Below are 19,484 nucleotides of genomic sequence, written 5' to 3' on the forward strand. Positions count from 1 at the left end.
TATACCACCACCATTTCAACCACTTTGCACAGTTCCTATCCAACCATTATACAACCAACATGTCAACCACCTTGCACAGTTCTTATCCAACCATTATACCACCACCATGTCAACCACCTCGCACTGTTCTTATCCAACCATTATACCACCACCATGTCAACCACCTCGCACTGTTCTTATCCAACCATTATACCATCACCATTTCAACCACTTTGCACGGTTCTTATCCAACCATTATACCACCACCATGTCAACCACCTCGCACTGTTCTTATCCAACCATTATACCATCACCATTTCAACCACTTTGCACGGTTCTTATCCAACCATTATACCACCAACATGTCAACCACCTTGCACGGTTCTTATCCAATCATTATACTACCACCATGTCAACCACCTCGCACGGTACTTATCTAACCATTATATCCCCACGATGTAAAGCACCTTGCACAGTTCGTGTACAACCATTATACCACCATTTCAACCACCTCGAATGGTTCTTTTCCAAAGATTATACCACAGTACAACTTTCTGTCACAGTAACAAGGTAATAGAGTTCAGGCAGTAGAAGGCACCCAATGACGTCTTGATTTGCATTAATGCTGATGTTGCACAGCTTACACCGTGGGACAGAGAGCCAGGGCACTTGAAACAAAAATAAGTATTTTTATTTACAAGCATTACTGACTACAAGGAACGTGTAGACTGCAACAAAATGAATTGTGTTGCAATTAAAATATATATTTGCTCCCATCCAGACCAAAAATATTTGACTTTCTGATTTTAAAAAAAGGCAGGAAAAGGCTCCAGCTTCGGAAACTACTAACGTATTCTATAGACACAAATCCATGCGGTATTAGGATAGGCCCAAAACTGGGCCCTTGTGTCGCTGCGAACCTGAGTTTCAAAGCTGAGGAGACAGTTAAGATGAAAACCTCAGAACCACCGGTGGAGCTAACTCCGCTTTTCATCCATTCAGGAATGGATAACATGAGGATCAGCTTCAGCTAGGAAACACACCTTACCATGGGACTGTATTTGATAATAAAAGAACAAAGTTTACATGAATTCACTTAGCTTTACCTGCGGTTGTGGACTTCCCAACGCCTCCTTTCCCAGAAGCTACCAGCACAACATGGCTGACGCCGGTGATTGGCTTCTGCCGGGGCAAGCCTCGAGCCATCATCTGCGCTTGCCTGTCCTTGACGGCTGTGGCCGCGGAGCCTGAAGACTGGCAACAAAAAAGGTTAACATTAAGATATCGTCGGCGCAATATTATCATCATTCTCATAGCTCCAGGGTATATTCATTCATCATGTTTTCCATCAGGACCAGCTGGACAAGTCAAGGAACTACATTCAATACACTGCATTCATAGGGTCATCACAAGTGACCCTTTCCTTTTAGGCCATTACTAGTGTGGACTGTGTGCCTGGTGCTCCCTCCCTTAGTGGTTGCATGGAGGGGTGAGTGGCAGAAAGCATGCTGCACCACGCCACACGTGAGTGTGTGCATTAACAGAGTGCGCGTGCCCCTGGTCCACGTTCTATGATGACCCTTATGGTGGTCATGGTCATTCAATGTACACAGCCTAGAAGGGATGGCAGACCTGCAGTAACATTCTCCTCCCACAGGATGGGGACTGCCTGTCCGCGGCTGGCTGTAAGAGTGCTGCCTCACTATGACTGAGTCGGTGGCTGGGCAGAAAATGGTCCAGATAGACGGATTCACTGGGTTTAGAGTCTGAAGGAAAGAACTGCTGGGAGAGTTTGTTGCTGAAACAACATGTGTCTAGTGGGAGTCATCCTGGCAGACTCTACTTGGAAGGGTCCCCCAGGTCTGGAGTAGGTTCCATAGCATCGGGTAAAAGATGGACATTGGAGTATGAGACTTCCCTGAGCCATGGTAAATGAGCCCCTGCTAGTTCTACCCCAGACTCCCCCCCACCCCCACCATCACAGCCCCCACTATAGTAAGAATCAAATGGGCCTAGGGCCTCATGCAGTGGTGGATCTTGAAGAAGGACAATCAACCGGAGCATGTTTGGGCCACTAAACCTCTGTGGGATTAGGGAATGCAGTGCAACCGGGTACCTAAACCTTGGTGGATGCACGGTCTCAAAGGTACATTCTTAGTGCATAGACAAGGTTTATGCAACTGGTTCCAGTTTAGGCACCCAGTATGTCCTCAAGGTAACCCAGAGGTGTAGGCTATGATGTTTACACGCTTCCATCATCACCCAAGAGGATTACCTTGCCCTAGTAGCTAGGGATCTCTCTAAGGGAAGACTGGATAGAGCTATGAATGGTGTCAGATGGAAAGGATGGACCAGACGGCTCTCTGGTCTATCGACAGAGATGAGAATGTGCCATTCCCTGGGAGCCTGTCTATATGGAATAGCCCCTACAGGTTCACTATGTATTTTCCAGCAACAGGTCCCATGGTACTCAAGGTACGCGGTCCTCAGTCTCCGCCTGCATAAAATGGTTTAGTCTGATTAAAGTGCAGGTGCAGCAAATAATGTAGGATTATTACTGACATGGAGACGTTTTACACTTAAAACTGAACTTATTTCATTGCTCTCGGGGAATAGCACTGGACAGGCAACTCCTGACTAATTCGTATTCTTTCAGAACTTTAGTTAAATTTTGATATTAAACAGATTTCAGGTAAAGACATTTGTAGAGCTTACTGCCTTTGTAGATTACCACTCGAAGACAGTGAGGATAAAGTCGGAACTCTAGGACAGGGTGCTTTAGCCTCCGTATCTGACATTCTTGAGACTGATTAAGTTCAGGTTTCCAAGGATGACTGGATAAAACTAATGTAGGATAGCATATGTTTTTGTTTATTAAAAAGAGTAGGATGATGCATGTTTTATCTACAGTTAAGGGACAGACTGTCAAAAAGTAGCTAACTTACTAGTAAGTTAGCTACTTTTTGACAGTCTGTACAAGTTTTTCAGAAGACAAAATATTAACTACATATCCAGGGAGAGTTTGTTAATCAGAGATGACAGTTTTGTTCTCCCAGAAACTATCAAGTCTAAAATCATTAAGGTAGTGCATAGTGGAACTCTAGGTGAAACATTTACTAAGAAATTTGTCATAACTAGGTTTCGGTGACCATATATGGAAGCTATGATGAGCAATGTTGTTGAAAAACTGTTGTATTTGTTTCCTTTCTGAGAAATCCTTACAAATCGGTCATGCGTGTATGTATGCAGCTTTTCTATAGAGGACATCTAGTCAGAAGCCGCAGAGCCGTGTATATGATCAGCCATACTCCACTCTATCCAGCAGTGTACCCAAACAAGCCTCGAGAACTGGTTGGAGTTGATTGTTTGGGGCCGTTTCATTGCTTGAAAAAAGACAAAAACACTAAGTTGTTTCAGTGGATAATTGCTCTAGATGGATGGATTGGAAATGTGTGAAATAACTAAACTGAAGCAGTGTTGAAATTCTTTAAGCAATGTTTTTACAGAGAAAAAGTTCACAAAGTGATTATATCACATAATAGGGTACAATTTGTTTCTCATAAAATTTAAGTCTTTTTGTTGAAACACAATATTCAGCAAAAGTATTCACCTCTATACCTCTGCTGTGCGTAGGTGGTCGGTCCAGGGAGATAGGATGCCCTGAGAGGCCTGTGCTGACAAGTGGGGGTGGACCTGCCTGGACCACAACTGAGCCCATGTATGTTGTCTGGGTCTTGCTGTGACCTGACGTGCCCTAGGACCCCTGCCGGTGCTGAGGGGGTGTTTTGGTTCATTGAAGCCAGACAAGGTTTACTTGAAAAAAGTGATGCAATTTGTGGTATGAGTGGTCTGGGAGGAACCCAAGTATCAATGGCATCTTATGCGGATGATTTGAATATTCTACGACAGATACGACTACCAGATTAAAATTGTTAAAGACAGTTGTGTGGACAGTATATCATTTATGGGCATTCATTGACAAGGATTGGCAATCAATGATAACGTCGGATATTAGCTGCGATTTAACAGATTTCTTCACCTGCTGTGCAAAACTAGAATCTTCGATCAGTGTCGGAAGCTCAGGTCGCAGTTGTGTCCATCACCTATATGAGATTCAGAGAGCCCTAAAAAATCTGCCTAGAAAATCCCTGGGTGATCTGACTCCTTATCAAACACTGCTTGGGGTTAAGATGTGGGTTCCAGACCTCAACAGTCCCAGCACAAAAGCGGCAGAAACACCATTTAACATCAATGAACGTTTGGATGTTTTACAGGAACTGAATAACTTCCGGAACACAGTGCGAGCAACTCCTGGGTGGAACCTGAGAATAGGGGATCTAGTCAGAGAGAAAATTGTGACAAAAATTAATTTGGGCTATCCTACTGAGTGCATGTACCTGTTCTGACTGTTAAAGGTAACGGAACTGTACTTCTACCGCCCCTTGCTTGCTGCATAACCAAGATATTTGTGTCAATCGATTTCATCAAACCACATTATGTGGCCAGTTGTACACAGTAGGCCAAAAGGGCTCCTGGATAGCTACCTGTCTCCTCTCACTACCTTACAGGAAGTCCCTTTGGAAGCTCTGACCAGCGATGAATCTGACCATGGAAGAAGCTAACTAACAGTGAAGTATCCCTTCTACCTGTTGCATCAACAACTACAATACAATCAACTTGCATGGAAACACAGATTTCACTTCTGCAAACTGACAAAGAGGGTCTCTACCATAATGTACCACCATTTCAGTCATCTCCTAGGTATAGACAACCACCAGAGGTGCCATAAATAGATCAAACAGCCTTCGGCTACTTCATCGACTTTGACGACTTCTCGTCAGATTCATCTGATCCACTACCACCTCGAGGTAGCTTGCGTGAATTCTACAATTGGCTGAAAAAGACGTACTCGGTTCCAAAATGGATATATCTTTGGATTACAATTGCATTACTTTCCCTCTTATTTTGATTGGTTTTGTGACAGTCTTTTTCCTACTTCTGAATGGACATTACCTCCCGAACGCTCTGCTATTGAACTGGTGAACTTGGTTTTAACACCCCATTCTTCATCACACAAAGTGCGAAGAGACTTTTCCCTAGTGAACATTTCTGCTGTTTCGGTTCTTGATGGAATTGTTTGGGATAGGGTATTGTATGATATATTCGCTCCAATTGAAAATTTGCAAATATCATATGTATTCTGAATTTCTTTGAATGACATTATCACCCTTAGTACCATTCATGATGATTGGGACATTTATACAGTGTATGAGATGCTAGAAGATCTAGAGCATTCAACTGTTTTAACCCAAATGAAATGTCTGACAGAATGACTAATTATGTTGAAATGTTTTGTTTTCAACATTATGGTCAACATTTCTTGCATTAAGAAAGTACTCCAAGTGCGTCATTTAATTACACACAATGGGAACACTACCATAACCCACCATGGGCTAGTTCAAAAGCATTTGCACAGAAGTTTGCATATTTTCTAGTCACAATACAGCTGACCCAGTGTCCTGTTATAAATTAACACCTTCTAGGGCCAAGAAAACTATGTTCACTGATACTAAGCTGATTTATTCTGCATCTTTTATTTCCCAACTGTCTCTACACGGGTTTGACTTTTGGAAAGACAATGTTAATTTAAAATCTATAAAGGGATTTAATGATTGGCAGTTTCAGGGAAATTAGGCTTTATTTAGAGCATGCCTTATACCATAACAAATGATTTTTCTGAACAAAACGGTGCAGCAAACACCGTGTCTTGGCCTGATAAAAGATTTGAACATACCAAACATTCCCACGATTTGTGAATTGGCAACAATTCACAAATTACATGGAGGAAACTTTAGACAGCATGCTCTGTCAGGGCACATACAATTCGTCTTGTACCTATCAAGAGGGATGGTTAGTGTGGCCGTTAGATACTAACAGATGTGAGGCACGTTTTCTGGGTGACACCAATGGGTTTAAGATCAGTAGTTATGCGCAAACACAGCACTCGGTGGTAACAACTTACTGTGTTGCGAAGTTATGCCTAGATTGGCTAAAAACCTCCACAATATCCCAGGTGAACCAACATGTGTCCCATATTCTGATGACCTTGTGTTAGAAATGGGATGTTTGGCAGGCTACGGCATGTGCCAAAGCCAGGCAGAAACCACCACTCTAGTCAGGATAAAGGAGTTACACTTCTAAAATTACCGCTGCTCACCCCCTTGGTAGCTTGGCACGAGCAGTCAGGCTTATCTTAGAGGCAGTGTGTAAAGCATTTGCACATAACTAACAGTAACACAGTGTAAACACTACAAAAGAACACCACACCAGTTTAGAAAAATATCCAATATTTTTATATACTGAAGACAAGACCAAACACGATAAAAATCTACAACTCTCAAAATACGCTTTAAAAACAGTTCCTTGATGTTGATATCTCCGTCCGGGCTGTCACGGCGTCGTGAGCAAACAAATCCAAACTATTATGGCTGACCGCGGCATCGAGGGCCAGCTACAGTGTCGGGAAGACCTGCAAACAGTACAGTTTAGAAATGCAGGGCATCAGCAACCGCTCGTTGAGCTTCCGAAAACACGGCGTCCGCAGGTGTCAGTTTCGGAGGTCGGTGCAAGAGTCGTCGGGGCCCTCAAAGTCACACGGGTTGCAGGTTGATCTCCTCTCTGTTGGAGTCAGGAGCGCTGGCATCAGCAGGCGTCGTGTGCTGCAGTGTGAAGTGCTGCAGTGTGAAGTGCAGCGGTGCGGCGAGCTGTGCCCTTAGGTCACAGTGCGAGCAGCGGCTCGGTGGTGGCATTAGATGGTGTCGTCGGTGAGACCAGGGTCACTGTGCAAGATGAAGGTGGTGCTCATCACGGTGCTGGCAGATCAAGGTGCTAGCAGTGGCGTCGTAATTGCTGAAGCGTTGTCGTCGGCTGACGTACTGGAGTCGATGGCGCCGCGTCGGTAGGCCAAAGCTGCGGTGCTGGATGAGGGCGGTGCGTCGTGTAACTTTACGAGCGGTGCCCTCGAACCACAATGCAAGCAGCAGCGTCTATTTCGGTGTGGAGCGGCAAAGTCGGGGATACCAAGGCGTCGTCGTGAAGCGAGGCGGTGCGGTGCCCACAGGTCACAGTGTGTTAGAACCGGGGTCTCTAGTTGGCAGGGGTCTGCACCCTAGTCCAATTAGGGACCACCGCTTCCGACCTGGTAGCTTGGCGCAGAGCAGCAAAGGCGTAACTTCAGAGGCAATGTGTAAAGTATTTGTGCAACACACAACGGCGATGACACAGTAAAAACACTCACAAAAGAACACCACACCAGTTTTGTATAAGAATAAGAATTTCTTTATCTAAAAATTATGCGAGAACCAAAAGCAGGTAAATCCAGCTCCAGGAAAGATCAATAATAAAAAGGATTCCAGTTTCCAAGCAAGATCAATAATCAATAAGAATGAATCCAGTTCCCAGGCCTGATCAATAATAACAAGCATTTGCAATGCAATAGGTCTCGCAATGACATTGCTTTGAGCTATTGGCATTGAATTTTTTCTTTTTTTTTTCCACCTTCGTGAAACATTAATCAAATGGTGTAATTGAAAATGACATTAGCTCACTTTGTTGTAATTGCGAAATCTATTGCATTGCATTTGTACTATAGTACATTCTCTCTCTCGAAAACTTCATATTGTTTTACAACACATCAGCAAATATACCAATATACCGCATCAGTTACACCTGGAGGGAGAATGGTCTTATTAGGTGTAGCCTTAAAAAACAACATGGAATCAGTAATTGTGTACCTAATCCCACGAGCTATTTCTCCTTTTACTGGGACAATTTCGCTTTCATCAGCGTAAATATCTTGTTAATTGCACAGGATCCTCGAATTGGCAGGTTAGGGGGAATGGCACAGCAGGGATCAAGTGTCATTCAAAGGCGAGTGATAGGTATGGGGGCTTAGGCCAACAACATGCTGCAACGTGTGAGATTTAAGGTGCGGGCAGGGGATGAAGAATAATAAAGAGCGTTTAAATGCCCCTGGATAGCAAGGGGGGAGGGGTAGAAATATATGGGCACTAATTTGGATGGGGGCTGGTTAATGGTCGGTACTTAATACAGCAAGGGGGGCGAGAGGGGGTGGGGTAATGCTTGTAAGGTAGGAGGATGTCTCAGGATGTTGGATGCACAGGGTAGGGCTGCGAGTTAGTGAACGGGGGAACACTGGACAATTGTAAGGAAAGCGGGGGCCAAATGGGGAATTAACGTGGTCCTAGGCACAGAGCTGCAGAGGGGAGAGCGGCGCAACATACATTCTCCTGGGAATGTTACAGAGGAGATAGGTGCTGCTCCTGCAGTGTGAGGTGAGGGGGGGTTGGGGGAGCGGTGTGCGGAGGCCAGCTGTGTTTTGGAAGGGGGGCGGGGGGTTGTGCAGTTCCCTTCGGATGTTCGGGAGTAGTCCTCAGGCCAAGGGTATTGGGGACAGCAGAGCGCCCGGGGGACGGCAGAGTGCCCGGGGGTGGCAGAGCAAGTTCGGTTGCTGTTGGGGGGTCAATGGGCACATGCCATACATGTGAACGGTCGCGGGCGATAAGGTGGTGATAACAAATAATAGTGATACAGATGATGGTAATCGTAATGATACCGATGAGAATTACAATTATATACAACGTTATATATTATATATTATGTATTGTATATTATATAGTAAATGATGTAATAATAAGATTAATATATGCAGCCGTGAACAATAATATAAAAATTACCTCACCAGGGAGACCTGGGTTCCGGGGTCTGACAGGCAGAGGCAGCGCCTAGCGCACTAGTTCCAGCTCTAGGAGCCCAAAAGGGAAGGGGTGCAGGTAGAATCGTAGAAAGACAGCCCCACCCTGTGTCTCTCCATATTGCCTCCTCTCACATGGTCACCCTGTGAGGCCGAGATCACACGGTGCAAGGGAAGCTGTCCCGCAATTGGCTGCAGAGAGCGCGTGTCCAGCCCAAGGAGGGCTCTTTCCACACTAAAGTCCACATCGATTGTTCACTGACCTCCATGGGACAACTAAGGTTTTTTTTTCTGGGGTTTTCTTTGGGGGTGAATGGGGGGGGGGGGAGGTGTCTCTCCATGTCCCCCCTACCCCCCTACCAACTGATGGTCACCCAGGCCCTGCACAATCAAGGCTCTTCTATCACTCGCACAGTGAAGCTGTCTTTAAAGCCGGCAACTGGTGATATAAGCAGTAATCCTTGGATATCCGCCTCTGGCCCTCCAATGGTTCACTAAATCAAACTGGGATTAATATCACAGAGGTACTGTGGGGGAGGGGCAGTGGTAACAGGGAGGGGGGGGGCACCACTTCAAAGTACGAGCACCGAAACACCAAGCACATTTAGAGCAAGCGATACCAGCTGCTTCTGGGTTAACAAGCAGTGCGCGGAAAGCATTCCTAGGTCAGCATCCAGAATGTCCAAGCCTGTCCAATACTGGAAGGAAAAACAAGAAGCAGAGCGATAAGCAAAAGAATGACAGGGTGGGAACGGGTGGGAAGAGGAAGGGAAGGCCTGGAAAAGAAAGTTAGAAATCTCACGTGACTGCTCAATGACGCCCCGTAGCCCCCCTTGGGATTTCGGCAGTGTTCTCTTCACGCGCTCAGAAGTCCTGGCTCGCGCACATCTCATGACGTGCAGCCAGCTGCCCTCGCGCTACACACTGTGTGACCGCAGCTGGCCTGCAAACAAGGGGGCCCTTTAGTTCTGGCACTGAGGTACAGGGGCGGTCCCTCCAGTTCTCACGACATCTTAAACACCGTCAGGCGGGCGCACGCACTTCTGCGCAAGCGCAGAGTGTTCTTGGCCGCGTCTCCGGCTCCGACAAGTGACGTCAGGCGGGCGCACGCACTTCTGCGCAGGCACAGAGTGTTCTTGGCCGCGTCTCCGGCTCCGCCTGCTAATGGCGTACAAGAGGTGACTGGAGTCCCTGGCCGTTCCTTGCCGCGTCGTCCCCGCCCGCCGTAGCAGCACTGGAGCCCCTGGCCGCATCGCACCCGCCCATCCACTGGGAGCCAGGCAGAAGGAGCCCGCAAGAAAAGAGCCTGGTGAGGTAAGGGGGGGGGGGGTGTGTGTATGCAGTGTGTGTGCGCGTGGGTCTGCGTGTGTGTATGCAGTGTGTGTGTGTGTGTGCGCGTGGGTCTGCGTGTGTGTATGCAGTGTGTGTGTACCTGTGTGTGCCTGTGTATGGCTGTGTATGTGCGCATGCATGAGTGTGGAGTGTGTTTGCTCAAGGGAATGTGGCACAAGAGGGGCACGGCGCCGTGCGCGCTCACGAGGTCAAATCAGAGCAAATCTGCGCTCGTGCACCCTCTTGTGCCCACATTCCCAGAAACGGGTAGCAATAGATGTCTTCGCTGACGTCAGCAATGCTTCGCATTGCTTACGTCTAGCTCGACCTAAAAAGGATTCCACTTTCCAAGCAAGATCAATAACCAATAAGAATGAATCCAGTTCCCAGGCCTGATCAAATCACCAAAAGCTCATGTGTGCCAAGGGCTCTTGCTGGTAATGTCTTTCTCACAGTGTCCTTGGGTGGAAAAAGTTCACTTGAGGTAGGTTCTCATGGTCAAACTTCACTGTGGGAAGGTTCTTAGGCCAAAGTTCCCTTGTAGCGTAATAAGTGTGCCTCTCATAGAAATGATGCTCCCAGCGTAGGAAGTGCGGCTGCCCAGGCGCTGCTGTTAATGCTAAAAAATGCCCCAGTGTCAATTACCAAGTAATTATGCCCCCGTGGGCCGGTCAGTGAAGGACGGTTTCCAGCCAAGCACAAAGCTCACACTCCAGGTACCCGGCCAACCCGCACCCCGCCCCCTCGCAGCAGCCTGGTTGCACTGAGGCGTTACATGGGGTGGTGGTTGCGTGCGCGGGTGCGAGGCTCCTCGGGCTCAGCAGGCACTGCACGGGTGGAGGTCACGGCCACACAGCGCTCCTTTAGCACAGCGCTTAACAGTGCCTCCAAGTCCGGGGCAACGACGGAGCCTCCTGCCGCACAGTGCTTCGCTTCTCAGCGCTACGCAGCGCGCTCCGGTCCCAGTGGCGGTGACCTCAGGGCCAGTTTCAGTCGGCTTGCACCAGAAGCAGAGGCAATCACAGAGCCCTCGGGAGGATCACGGGGCAAGCAGTGCTGAGGGGAGGCACAGCGTTGCAGGGCAAATCTTAAGAGTGTTGTTGCTGTTCCAAAGGGCAGTCTTTAAAACGCTGTGGTCCAAGGACAGGTAGTTTCCTTTAGCTTAAAAAGGGTGCAGTCCCCAAAAGGCAATCTTTAAAAGGTTGAAGACTCTTTAAAATGCTGTTCAAAGAAAAGTAGTTCCTTTGGGATGTTGTGGAGACACTCTGGTGGTGATGTTGCAGTCTCCCATGCAGGGCAGGATCAGCAGACAGTAGGGCAGCTCAGCAGGTTGTGGGGCAGCAGTTCCTTGGAGCAGTCAGCCTCCTTCCCAGTGGCAATCCTCTTGCGCAGCAGTCCTCACTCCAGCAGGGATTCTTCCAGGTCCAGCAGTGTAACAAGAATGTGAGGCCAGGACCCTCCCTTATATATCTTTTTAGTCTAGGCTAGAAAGTGGTGGAAGTCTCTGGAAGGGTCTGGGGGGCAGGGGCTTCTGGAAGAGTCCAGGGAGTTCTGGTATGTTCCCTGCCTTCCCTGACCTAGCTGTCATAGTGACGAGAGACAGGCCGTTAAGGCTACAGTGGGCAGCCCATCACAGCTCATCCCAGGGAAGAAGGTGTGAATCACACTCCCACCTCCCAACCCAGGCAGGCTATCAGTATGCAGAGGGGAGGGGGGAGTCTGCAGCCTAATCTAAGTGTAGGCAGGAAAAAGTCCCCTTTATAAAAGTGGGATCCCTAGCGTAGTAATGCCCAAACCCTATATATCATTGGAAAGGGTTCCCCGCCCCGAGTCCAACAAGACCAAACATGATAGACTTATCTGTCAGAGGTTAGTCCATAAGGGGAGGTTCCCAATGTTAGCCTATGGAGGATTAAGCCTTACTGCGGTAGCAGTGGCTTGTGGCTCATATGCCAGCCTCACAAGGTTTTAGGGGAGAGCACCTGCACCTCAGCACTGTTTAGCAGTGGTGAGGCGCCCAGAGTCCTAAGTCCAACAAAATATAGGATAAAAATGGGAGGCAAAAAGGGCAAAAATGTAGGGGAGACCACCCTAAGGCTGACAGGTCTAACACGTGTCCCCCCCAGCTGAAAGCGGGGAGAACTACCCAACCTCTAGGGAGTTCTCATCACTAAGGCGGAAAAACCGAGAGAGACCGTCAGCATTGGCGTGGTCTACTCCGGGTCTACTCCGGGTCTGTGTTCCACCCTGAAGTCCATCCCCTGTAGAGAAATGGACCACCTCAACAATTTGGGATTCTCGCCCCTCATTTGCATGAGCCACCTGAGGGGCCGGTGGTCAGTCTGGATCAGGAAGTGGGAGCCAAACAGATATGGCCTCAGCTTCTTTACAGCCCAGACCACCGCGAAGGCTTCTCTCTCTATCGCACTCCACCGCTGTTCTCGGGGGAGCAGCCTCCTGGAGATGAAGGCTACTGGTTGGTCCCTACCCTCCTCATTGAGTTGCGAAAGTACCGCCCCTATGCCATGCTCTGAGGCGTCCGTTTGGACAATGAACTCTTTGGAGAAGTCAGGGGCCCGGAGCACAGGAGCGGTGCACATGGCCTGCTTTAGAGAGTCAAAGGCTTTTTGGCAAGCCTCTGTCCAGATCACTTTCCTAGGGTATTTCGTAGAGGTTAGCTCAGTCAAGGGGGCCACAATGGTGCCATAGCCCTTGACAAATCTGCGGTAGTAACCTGTGAGGCCCAGGAATGCCCTGACCTCAGTCTGTGTTTTGGGAGGCTCCCAGGCCAGGATGGTTTCTATCTTGGCCTGTAGGGGCAGCACCTTTCCCCCGCCTTCCAAGTGTCCTAGGTAGACTACCGACCCCTGCCCTATCTGGCATTTGCTAGCTTTGATAGTCAGGCCTGCCTGCTGCAGAGCCTGAAGCACTTCCTGGAGGTGACCCAAATGGTCCTCCCAGCTGCTACTGAAGACAGCTATGTCGTCCAGGTAGGCAGCAGAGAAGGCCTCTAAACCGGAGAGGACCCGGTTCACCAGCCGCTGGAAGGTGGCAGGAGCGTTTTTCAATCCAAAGGGCATCACTCTGAACTGGTAGTGGCCCTCTGGGGTGGAAAAGGCGGACCTCTCTTTAGCTCCATCTGTTAGGGCGATCTGCCAGTACCCCGACGTGAGGTCAAAGGTACTTAGGTATCGGGCAGCCCCCAACCTGTCAATGAGCTCATCCGCCCTCGGGATAGGATGAGCGTCAGTCTTGGTCACAGAGTTCAGTCCCCTGTAATCCACACAGAACCTAAGTTAGGGTGTGGTGCCCGGTGGGGCAGCTTTTGGTACCAGAACCACCGGACTGGACCAAGGGCTGTTGGAGGGCTCTATCACCCCCAATTCCAGCATCTTAGTGACCTCACTCTGGATGCTGGCCTTCACCTTATCCGACAACCTGTAAGACTTGGACTTGACAGGGGGGCTGTCTCCTGTGTCCACATCATGGGTACACAGGTGGGTAATCCCAGGGATAAGGGAAAACACTGAGGCGAACTGCCCCAGGACCTGGCGACAGTCCCTCTGTTGCTCAGGAGTCAAGGATGGGGAGAGGACCACTCCCTCCACCGATCCATCCTTCTCTTTGGAAGCAAAGAGGTCCGGGAGAGGTTCACTTTCCTCTTCCTCGGCCCCATCAGTCACCATCAGTAAGGTGAGCTCAGACCTCTCATGGTGGGGTTTGAGGCGGTTGGCGTGTAGCACCCGGTGGGGCTGCCTGGGGGTCTTAAGGTCCACTAGGTAAGTGGCCTTACCCTTCTTTTCCAATATCTCATAAGGGCCAGTCCAGCGATCCTGGAGGGCACTAAGCACCCCAGGCTCCATGACCCACACCTTCTGTCCAGGTTCCAGCTCCACAGGGTGAGAATTCTGGTCGTACCATTCCTTCATCACCGCCTGGCTGGCCTCTAAGTTGTCAGAAGCTTGCTTCCGAGTCTTCTCCCACCCATCCTTCACTAAACTGAGAGGTCCTCTAATAGGGTGACCGTACAAAAGCTCAAAGGGGCTGAATCCCACTCCTTTCTGTGGTACCTCCCTGTAGGAAAACAACAAACAGGGCAAGAGGATGTCCCACTTTTTCCTCAGGCCCTCAGGCAGACTCCTGATCATGCCCTTTAGGGTCTTGTTAAATCTCTCCACGAGACCATTGGTCTGTGGGTGGTAAGGGGTGGAGAACTTATGAGTAACCCCACACTCTTTCCACATGGCTTGCATGTAGGCAGACATAAAATTGGTACCCCTGTCGGACACCACCTCTTTGGGAAAACCCACTCTTGTAAAATCCCCATCAGGGCCGGTGCCACTGCAGGTGCAGTGATGGTTCTCAGAGGAATAGCCTCTGGGTACCGGGTGGCGTGGTCCACCAGAACCAGGATAAACCTGTGACCAGAAGAAGTCGGTGGATCCATAGGCCCAACAATGTCGATGCCCACCCTCTCAAAGGGGGTGCTAACGACAGGCAGCGGTTCCAGGGGAGCCTTCAGCTTAGTCCCTGTTTTCCCACTAGCTTGGCAGGTCAGACAGGTCCTGCAGAATGTATCTGAGGAGATCCTCATCTGCGGCCAATAAAAATGTGGGACAAGCCTAGCAAAGGTCTTGTCTTGGCCCAAGTGTCCTGCCAATGGGATCTCATGAGACAATTCCAAAAGAAAGGCCCTGTAGCACTGGGGGACCACTAAAGCCCTTGATGACCCATGCACAGGAGCCTTGGGCTCACTGTAAAGGAGCCCATCCTCCCAGTAAATATGATACTCCGCGGAGGCATTGCCTGCTGCTTGGGCTTCGGCCTGTCGCCTCATACCCTCAAGGGTGGGGCACTCCTTCTGTGCCCGGCAAAACTCCTCCCTGGTGGGCCCTCCTTCCACCTGCCACCCTGCAGGGGTAGGTAGGTCCCCCAAGGGAACAGCGCCCCCTTCCGTGGACTCCGGTGCGACTTCCTCAGGTGCCCCATCCATCTCACGGGGTGACTGCACCGGGGTGGGTTTCCCACGCCCTCGGGCTCCTCCCTTCTTAGCAGCTGGCTGGGCCATTTTTCCAGGCTCCAGCCCTGGCTGACTCCCTTTCCGGGCAGCCATAGACCGTGTGGTAGCACAAATCCACTCCGGTAACCCCAGCATCTCCACATGCGCTTTGAGCTCTACCTCCTTCCAGGCAGTATGCTCTAGGTCATTCCCTAACAGACAGTCCACTGGCATGGCAGGGCTCACAGCAACTCTTAAAAGGCCTGAAACCCCTCCCCACTCAAATGGAACCTGTGCTATGGGATAGTGACCCCCCCTGTTGTCAGCCATCACAACTGGATGGACTGCATCGGGAATTATTTGCTCTGGGGACACCAGCTGACTCCTTACCATAGTCATGCTGGCACCTGTGTCCCTCAGGGCCTCCACCCCCCGACCACTGAGGGTGACCCACTGCCTATACTTGGTAGTATTTGAAGGCACATGGACCTTGGGAACCATCTCACTGTCTCCCAGAGACACTAGGACAAGCCCTGCCCCCTCACTCCCATCATCTAGGGACAGCTCCTCCCCAAGCGCTACACTAGCCACCCCGGGGTTTTTACCTCCAGTGGGCTGTGGCGCTCTCTTGCGACACTTGGGATCCCCCTTGTAGTGTCCAAGTTCACCACACTCGTAGCACCGGACAATTCTGGGCTGCTGACCTTTGTCAGGATAAGTGGGCTTCTGATGGCCAGATTGGGGCTGGGACCCAGACCCTTTCCCTTGTGAATTATTTTGGGGGCCTTTGGGAAACTCTTTCTTTTTGTCTCCCCCCTCTTTCTTCTGGTAGGAACCCTGACCACCCCTTTGGGAGTCCCCCCCAGAACCCTTGTTGGACACCCTGGCACTGACCCAGGTGTCCGCCTCCTCCGCAAGCTTCCTAGGATTGGTCAACTTGCGGTCAACCAGGTGTTGGCGCAGCTCTGGAAAACATTTCTCTAGAAGGTGCTCTCTTAAAAACAAGTCATACAACCCTTCATAGTCATGCACATTGCTGCCCCGCACCCAACCATCTAAAGCTTTACTAGTGTTGTCCAGGAAGTCTACCCAGTTCTGTGTGGGAAGTTTGTGGCTATTCCTAAACCTCTGCCTATACCTCTCAGGGGTAAGACCAAACCTCTTAAGCAATGCGGCTTTCATGACAGAATAGTTAGTCTGGTCTTCCTTCTCTAGGTAAAGGAGGGTGTCCCTAACATCTGGAGGTAGGTACTTATACAAACCACCCCCCCAATAACTCTCTGGGACCCCATGGGCTCTTAAAGACACCTCATAGGCGGCTAACCACTTATCAATGTTATCCCCCACCTTAAAACTGGCCATCACATCTTTAGGCATAAAGACCCTGGACTCACGGGAAGCTTCCATAGGTACGCTGCCACTATTCTTGTTGCTGTTGGCCCCTACTTCTAGGGCCCGGATTTCCAGTTCCTTCAGGCTGAGCTCATGGGCAAGTTCTTTTTCCCGCATAGCCAGGGCAAGTTCTTTTTTCCGCATAGCCAGTCGCTTGTTCTCGCGATCCTGCTCCATGGCCCACCTTTCTCTTTCCCGCTCTTTCTCCAGCTTGGCAAGCTCCAACTTGAGCTGTATCTCCTCCCTCCTGTCCTCCAGGTCCTCTACGGACAGGCTCTTCACTGACACACTACTGCCTGCCCTGGAAGGTACCCTTGTACCTGGTAACAAATTACCATTTCCCGCCAAGTGCAGTAGGTCCACGTTTCCTGTGGCGTTATGCTCTGGTCCTTGCTCGTCCCCATCTCCTTCTGAGTGGGCTGTTACCCATGCTCTCAAAGCTTTCTGAAGCTCTGCCTTCTTGGCGCTTCGCTTGAAGGGCACCCCTTTCTCCTCGCATAACTCTTTGAGTTGCGCCACTGTGTAGACTTCCAGATTGGCCAGCTCGAATTCCATGTTGGTAGGTGGGGCCTCAGACGTTTGTAGAGAAAACCAATGGGACTTAGGCAAAAGGACTTTTAAAAAGAGCAACCAGTCAGGGAAAATTTAAAAAAAAAATCAAAAATGCCAATTGGAGAGGGTAGACAAAAATTCAGTAGAGTCAGGTGTAGGGTTGCGGTGTACACTGCGTCGCTGCGTGGTGTTACACAAGCACAAGTCCTATCCCACCGCTCGATCACCAATGTTAGAACCGGGGTCTCTAGTTGGCAGGGGTCTGCACCCTAGTCCAAGTAGGAACCACCGCTTCCGACCTGGTAGCTTGGCGCAGAGCAGCAAAGGCGTAACTTCAGAGGCAATGTGTAAAGTATTTGTGCAACACACAACGGCGATGACACAGTAAAAACACTCACAAAAGAACACCACACCAGTTTTGTATAAGAATAAGAATTTCTTTATCTAAAAATTATGCGAGAACCAAAAGCAGGTAAATCCAGCTCCAGGAAAGATCAATAATAACAAGCATTTACAATGCAATGGTTTCGCCTTTGGAAAAGTTTGAGCTATTGGCATTGTAAATGACAATTTTTTTATTTATGTGTTGGTTTTGAAAACCGATAAATAAATGGCATTGTCATTTACGATGACAATAGCTTTATCTTTCGCAAATGCGAGACCTATTGCATTTGCACACACACAGAGAGCCACACACAGAGCCACCCACACTATTCCAGCCCCTCAAAACTAAAAGAAAGGCTTAGGGGGCAAAAATGAGTATTTTTTTATGTACATTGCATCAATAAATAACTGTTGCTGTGCTCATCTGTAAATTAGACAAAAGTCACCTCCATGTGACAGACTTATTTAAGTGCAAGTGTTGACAATTAGGTGACGATGGTTAGCACCAGCAACCACTGGCTCAAAGTAAGCACTGCCTGTCTCTGAAGCACGTGATGGTGTAACACAGTAGGCAGTCAAGTATGGTGTACATAATCATACTGAAGATTGACTCCTATCGTGATCTGTTCCAGCGTAACTACCTGAGGCAGTGACAGGGAGGGAGCTACTGTGGATTTGTATTTCAAGTAATACAATGATGTACTGTCCACTGCACTCACCCGGGCTTCCAAAGACAACGCCCTGCACAAATGAACACCAAATATTTGTAACTTTTATATTGTAGGACTCCTCCGTTGTTTTAAGGAGATGGCCAGAGAAATCAACTCAAAGAATGGTAGTGCTTGAGTCATGAAACATAAGATGTTTGCTATGTGATTTTCTTATGAACATAAAATATTACGTGTGCTCCACAGATATTACATTTTGAGAAAATGATTACTTATTTATTTTTTGTTGTAATATGTATTGCAAGCTTGCCCTTAGGGAATTAGAACGCTTAAAGTTACAAACGTTTAAAGCAGCAGAGTATTAAATGATTTGCTCAGAATCGAAGGAAGTTGAGCTGCGGGCGGGATTCGAACCTTGTTCCTAAGTCAGCAGCTTTCTTTGGCCGCTAGGCCACCTTTCCTCCCTTCGAATACAGTGACTGTGTGCATACTGTCACCTACCTTGTTATAATTGATTAAACAATGTTTCAATAAATTACAAATATCAATCACAGTGCAGAAAGGCAAAAGGTGGAGAAAAGAATGACAACACGCATCGCCTGGGGTTAAATGTATAACGTTAGAGTCGCAGGCAGACTGACTTCCCATGTTGTACTATTAATCCACGGTCAGTTCCACAGAATGTCATTCTACCGCAAAAAAATGAGAAGTAGGTCAGCACATCTTAAAGTAACATGTTTGAAATAACCTGATCTTTCGTGCAGCATTTCTATGGCGGATTTCAAACAGTGCCAGGGGTGGCGAGCTGCCAAAGTTCACAAATTAAAAAACAGGCCCCAAAACGGCAGCGTGATCTCTGACGCCTAAAACACTGCACGACTTTTCAGCACCCTTACAACTTTCAATTTCCAAGCGGCGCCATCAAATGGGTCCAATTAAATTATGATATCAATACCAGCCTTCTTTCCGAGGGGGATGAAAGAACCGCAAACCCCAGCAGGCGCCGCTATTCTGCAGCTAGGGATGATGTAATCTACAACAAATCGGGCAGGGGAGGGGGGGGACGGACAGTGTTTTCACATCAAACAGGCGGTGTCCCGCAGGTGCCGCCAGGGCTATGATGCACGGTGATACTGTGTGTAGTGTACACACCGGGGTAGCACAGGCCCAGGAGCAGCCCGTGCATCGGAGGCAGCGCCAGGACTGTGTACAGTGTACACGCGGGGGAGGCCCAGGAAGCAGGCCGTGTTTCTGAGGGGGCAGTACAGGCAGCACAAAGGAAGTGTTTGCATACAACAGCGGGCACTAACCCCGGCGCACTCCACACATACCTCGCAGCAGCATCCCACCCCTGGGGGCCGAGACTCTGAGTTCAAGCAACGTAAGCATTTAAGTGGTGCGGGAA

The 19,484-nt window shown here is 49.0% G+C and overlaps 1 protein-coding gene across 1 annotated transcript in view; it reads right to left on the minus strand.

Moving 5' to 3' along the window:
• The window catches only part of NUBPL (NUBP iron-sulfur cluster assembly factor, mitochondrial), a 91,583-nt gene that overhangs the window by 56,539 nt on the left and 15,560 nt on the right, over nucleotides 1-19,484 (minus strand). The window contains exon 2 of the mRNA XM_078659391.1: nucleotides 1,086-1,233. Coding sequence (XP_078515517.1) covers nucleotides 1,086-1,233 — 148 coding nt within the window. The remainder of the gene's footprint in view (nucleotides 1-1,085; nucleotides 1,234-19,484) is intronic.

Source organism: Lissotriton helveticus, chromosome 9, assembly GCF_964261635.1.
Source record: "Lissotriton helveticus chromosome 9, aLisHel1.1, whole genome shotgun sequence".
NCBI lineage: Eukaryota > Metazoa > Chordata > Amphibia > Caudata > Salamandridae > Lissotriton > Lissotriton helveticus.